A 6,000-nucleotide genomic window follows, 5' to 3' on the forward strand; every position below is an offset into this window, starting at 1 on the left:
TTCAAGTCACTGCTCAAGCAAAAACGAATACTTGATACCTTTGCCTTGGGTGAATCATTTGTTTGGATTTGCAGATTCATATTTTGTCGGGCAGTCCTTACATTATATGCTCCAACATTCAACAAGAAAGAATTCCTTCCTGAATGCCTGCCCTGCCTTCCAATGGCGGTCCATCCAACAACTACTGCATCCCAGACTATGGTCCTGCAAATAGCCAGCATCTTCAGTGCAACCAACCGGTTCATCTTTTCAGAAGGAATCATGCTTCCTGAGGACACACACAGCGACAGGGAGTCGATTTCATCTTCATGAAGCAGATCTTGGTGCAGCAAAACGGCTCTGAAACTGTAAAATTTGTGAAGCAAATGGCTTCTTTTCCCATTAGATTGATTTGAAATTCAAGCAGTTGTGAACTCTGTTGAAGAACATGGTCCTACCAATCGGATACTGAGTTCATTCGCCTTGTGAGGATGCTGTAGAGCAAACATTTGTTGAAAAGATTCCCAACTGCCCCTTTCTTTGTGTGAGGTAATTGCAATTCTTCATCTTGTGCCTTTATTTTTCATTTGACAATGAAAATTGGGATGGCTGGCTCTGGACGTGGTTATGATTTTCCTGAAGGACTCTGTTTGCCTGTTTGGATCTTGAAAAAGTGGCGGTAAGGAAAAATAAGTTGGTTGATTTAATATATAAATTATAAAAGGAAATTAAGATATAATAAAATTTATTTCAAATGAGGCATATTTTTTAGATTTTTTTGTTCTGGGTTTGAAAGAAAAATAAATATAGTGGGCATTTGGTAAAATTTAATATTTAATATTTTAAATTAACTTTAACGATAAATTATTTTTAAGTTAATAATTTAAAATTTATTACTTTATTCTTAGTTAAGTTATTTTTTAAAACCTATACAAATCAATATGTTAATATGTAAATTTATAATATTTATTTACTTAATCAGTCTACCAGCTACAATCTTATCTTACAACCAATAAAATGAATTAGGAGCTTTAAAATAAAAATAAAAATAAATAAAATAAAAGGATATCTCATAAGATTAAGTGACATATTCAAGCTATTTCCAAAGTTATAATTCCTACATATTTGGAGGTGAAATTTTAAGACATAATTAGTCATTCAAACAGTTATAATTGTGATTTTTAATATGTTTATGAAAGTAACTTAAAAAGTTTATATCCAATTTTCAATATAATAGCAAAAGTATATGTAAAACTAAAACTAAAAAAGATAAAGTAATTATTCATAATGTTGGTGCATTAAGCTATTTATATTAGGCTGACAATTTTTTTCCCTTCATACTGCTTTAGAACTCTACGTTTTTTTTTTTTTTTTTTTTTTTTGTGATTTATATTCCTTTGAAAATATAATTGAATTAATTGAGAATAATGATAGAAAGGACATAAAGTGGACTTAATGAAAATTATGATTAAAATTAATTTAGAAATAATTTTAAATTGATAATTTAAAAATAAAAATCTTTCTAAATAATAAATTTAATTTGAAAATCAATTTTAAATTAAGAATTAAAAAAAAAATCTTTCCAAAAAAACAAAATTAATTTTAAAAATAATTTTTAATTGAGAATTAAGAGAGAGAGAGAGAGAGTTTAAATTAAGAATTTAAAAAGGAAAATCTTTTCAAATCTTTTTGAAATTAAACCAAGTCCACTAGGTTTTCTCTATTGTATACATATTAGGAGAGTTCTCCCAGTAACTCATGTGTCTAAACTTTAAGTTATTATTCTTTGTGATTAACCCAAAACTTTCAAAAAGTTTTGTGATTCTTTTTATTGAATTTGTGAAAGAGATTCGCAACCCTGTGTTGAGGAGTCCATTAAGAAGTGTAGTTATGCTGTATTGAACACGTGAGATTAGGTGTAAGTTTTGGAGCATAAGTCTTATAGAGTAGTGTGGGAAAATAAGTTTTTCCTGTTTTAGGATTTTTGACTTTGTATATTCTATAAAATAGAATATCAATGGTTAAATCCCTAATTTATAAGGATTTGATGAATTATAGTTTCCTCTTCTTATAATATGCCTAAAGTATAACTTATATTGCTTTTAATATAAAAAGTTGGTTCTTGTATTATATTGAAAAAAGTGAATAAGATTTTCTTCAATTTTTCACATGATATCAAAGCCCTAGGCTCTTTATGATTTACAATTTTTGGCATTCTTTGCCTTTGAAGATTCAAGCTCCATTTTGCTTGGGTTTTCTCAGTTTTGTGTCTACCCAATCTTTCCTTTAATCTTATTCGTATTTCTTTTTGGCATTTGTTTTCCTTTATACCCATTGCAAGTTATCTAATCCTTATTTAACCTAACAGAATCAACCATGTCTAAGATATCTAAAGCCATTATACCATTCCTACAATGCAATCGATTGAAACTTTATTGAATCAATCCACATGGAAACTCCAAAACATTCAAGTTGCATACCGATTGAATGGAAAAAATTATTTACAGTGGTCCCAAGTTGTGAAGATGTTCTTGAAGGGGAAAGGAAAGCTCAACCACTTGTTGGGCACTAGACCATAGTAGAGTGATCCAAAATTCCAAAATCAGGATGATGACAATTCCATGATTTTGTCATGGTCATGGAATTCAATGCTACCCGAGATTAGTAGCACTTGTATGTTTTTGTCCATAGTTAAAGAAGTTTGGGAGGTGATGAGACAAACTTACTCAAAGGTACATGATGCTGAACAAGTATTTGAAATCAAGACCAAGATTTCAACCACCAAATAAGGTGAGCAATCCATGATTGAATATTCCAATATTTAGAAGAATTGGTGGCAAGAAATGGATCATCATCAATGCATTCATATGAAGTGTAGCGAGGATGCAACTATGTTGAAGAGGTTTGTGGAAAAAGAGAAATTTTAAATTTCTTGCTAGTTTAAACTTGGAATTTCATTAGGTTAGAATTCAAATTTTGGGAAAAGAGGATCTACCCTCATTAAACAAGACTTTCTATGATTCATGCGGAGAAGGAAGAATAGGGGTGATGATGATTGAAACCCCTACTATAGAAAGTTCAGTCTTACTCTCAACTACTAGAAATATGAAGAATTCAAGTGTGGAACATCAGCCCAATACTAATAATCAGTGACTAGATTTTTCCCGAAATAAAAATCCTATGTTGTGCATTTACATTAAAAAAAAAAAAAAACAGTGGCACACTAAGGATATGTGTTAGAAATTTCATGTCAAACCATCAAAATCCAATAACAACAATATGAGTTGGAAGCCTAACAATAAACAAGAAGAAAAAGGTCAAGAACATGCATATTTGACCAGTAGTAATCAACCGAACAATGAGAATAAGATTCAAAAGCATGGAAAGTTTAAGAAATAAGATATTGAGAGGCTGAAAATTTTGTTGGGGTCTTTAGAAAAACCTCCTAGTGCTTGCTCCTTAGCACTCTCGGGTAAGTATTCTACTTCTCATGTGTTTAATGTCTTAGGCTATTCCTTTCTAGGTTTCAGGGTTAATGACTCAAGTGCCACAGACCATATGACTAATTCTTCTCATAAATTTGTTTCATACACACCATGTCCAAGCAGTAAGAAAATTTTCACAATAGATGGTTCCTTGAAAACTGTAGCCGATCAAAGAGAAATCCATATAAACCCATCGCAAATGTCCTTCATGTATGAAAACTTTCAACTAATCTCATTTCCATACATCAACTCACCAAAGTCATGAATTGCGGTGTGATTTTTCATCTTTCTCATTGTGTTTTTTAGGGCCAAGGTTTGGGGAAGATGATTAGACTTGCTAAGGAAAATGATGGGCTCTACTACCTTCGCGTGCTAGGTGATAAAAATAGGATTGAGAATAAATTTCCTTTGTCATATTTCATTGAAAGCTCCATCTCAAATAAACAAGATTTGGATTCATCATCTTCGATTAGGACACCATTCATTTAGCATTCTCAAAGTCTAGTTTCCTTTGTCATTCAAAGAAATTGATGTAGAAAATTTTCATTGTGAAATATGTGAATTTGCAAAGCATCATTATGCTTCATTCCCAATTATCAATAAAAACGCTTCTATTCATTTTTCTCTCATTCATAGTGATATTTGGGGTCCCTCTATAGTTTCTAATATTTTAGAGGCTAGATGGTTTGTTTCATTTATTGATGATTTTACTATTGTGTCTTGGATCATTCTTCGCAAGAAAAAATCTAATGTGAGTAATGTCTTTTCAAACTTCCATAACATTATCAAAACCCAATTTTGTGTGAGAATAAAAAAGTTCAAATCTAAGATGCCAAAAGTTTACTTTGATGAAGCTTTGTCTCCTTATTTTAAAAAAGAATTAATTATCTATGAGTCGTCTTGTGTTAGCACTCCTCCACAAAACGGGGTGGCCAAAAGGAAAAATGGGCATCTTCTTGTAACTACCCGTGCCTTTTTGTTAAAAAAAAATGTTCCAAAAAACTATTAGGAGAGGCAATTCTAACGGCTACCTATCTTATCAATAGATTAGTTTATCGAGTATTGGGTTTTAGAAGTCCTATGCAAGAGTTCTCATTTTTTTCTCCGACTCTCATACTTAGAATAATCTCAATCCTAGAATCTTTGTTTGTGTCTCCTTTGTTCACATTCATGCTCATAGTAAGGGAAAATTAGATCCATGGGCACTTAAATACATTTTTGTTGGGTATTCTTTGACACAAAAAGGTTATAAATGTTATCACCTACCTTTTAAGAGATATTTTGTCTCTGACGTTATGATTTTTGTTGAAAAAGAAGACTGTTTTACTGGTCCTTATCTTCAAAGTGAGACATCATTCATGAAAGATAAGAATAAAGATTTTTTTTTCTTCTTGATTTACCTTCCACTTCTCAATCTTCTTCATCCAACCCTACTTTTTGTACCATGCATAGCCCCGCTCTAGCTACTTTGCCTACTGTCAAACTATCCTCTCTTGATCCCATGTCTTTGGCTAAGGAAAAATCAACTTACAATCCAATTGGACCACTATAGGTATGCACAAGGAAGAAAGCACCCGTCGTTGAACCTGTGCAAATCCAAGAGTTGGAGCCAACCCCTAGAAATGAGTAATTTCTCTACTTGAATCTTCTTATGATAATGTTTCTACTACCATTGACAATGGTGATCATGATCTTCCCATTGCTCTTAGGAAAGGCAAAAGAGAATTCACCAAACACCCGTTATACCTACTTTCTCATTTCATGAACTTTGAGAAATTGTCATCTTCCCATTGAGCCTTCCTTATCCAATTAAACACTATTGTCATTCCTAACACCTTATTTGAGGCATTAAATAGTGAAGAGTGGAGACATGCCATGAGTATTGTAATGGAAACACTAGAAAAGAATAGAACATGGGGGATAGTGGAGTTGTCAAAAGGAAAGAATCTGGTGGGGTGTAAGTGGGTATTTACTGTGAAATATAAGCTAGATGGGTCAATCAAAATGTACAAAGTGAGGCTTGTTGCCAAGGGATATAACCAAACTTATGGAGTGGATTATTTAGAGACCTTTGCACCTATAGCCAAGATGAAAACTATAAAGGTACTATCATCCTTAGTTATTAACTTTGAGTGGAGTTTGCAACAATTTATGTTAAGAATTCCTTCTTACATGGTGATCTTGAAGAAAAGATTTATATGGAAGTTTCTCTTGGATTTGACAAAAATGTGGAAGGCTAAAAAGCCTATAAGCTCAAGAAGGCCTTGTATGGCTTAAAACAATATCCTCATGCATGGTTTTGGAAGATCTGTTAAAGTGATGATTACTAATGGATATAAGCAAAGTCAAGGTGATCACACTTTGTTTATTAAGCACTTGACTTTAGGGGGAGTCACCGCTTTGTTAGTTTATGTGGATGATGTAATTGTGATTGGGAATGACAAGAAGAAAAGAGATAGTTTGAGAAAGTGTTTGGCAAGAGAATTTGAGATTAAAGAACTTGACAGGTTGAAATACTTCATAGGCATTGAAGTGG

At 32.3% G+C, this 6,000-nt stretch overlaps 1 protein-coding gene across 6 annotated transcripts in view; it reads left to right on the plus strand.

Moving 5' to 3' along the window:
* The window catches only part of LOC100265400 (uncharacterized), a 34,343-nt gene extending 33,723 nt beyond the window's left edge, over nucleotides 1-620 (plus strand). For all 6 annotated transcript variants that reach the window (XM_059743091.1, XM_059743093.1, XM_059743094.1 and 3 more), the window contains one exon: nucleotides 75-620. In XM_059743091.1, coding sequence (XP_059599074.1) covers nucleotides 75-312 — 238 coding nt within the window. In that variant the 3' untranslated portion in view covers nucleotides 313-620. The remainder of the gene's footprint in view (nucleotides 1-74) is intronic.
* The last annotated feature ends 5,380 nt before the right edge of the window (nucleotides 621-6,000 follow it).

This window comes from Vitis vinifera, chromosome 15 (genome assembly GCF_030704535.1).
Source record: "Vitis vinifera cultivar Pinot Noir 40024 chromosome 15, ASM3070453v1".
Classification (NCBI taxonomy): domain Eukaryota; kingdom Viridiplantae; phylum Streptophyta; class Magnoliopsida; order Vitales; family Vitaceae; genus Vitis; species Vitis vinifera.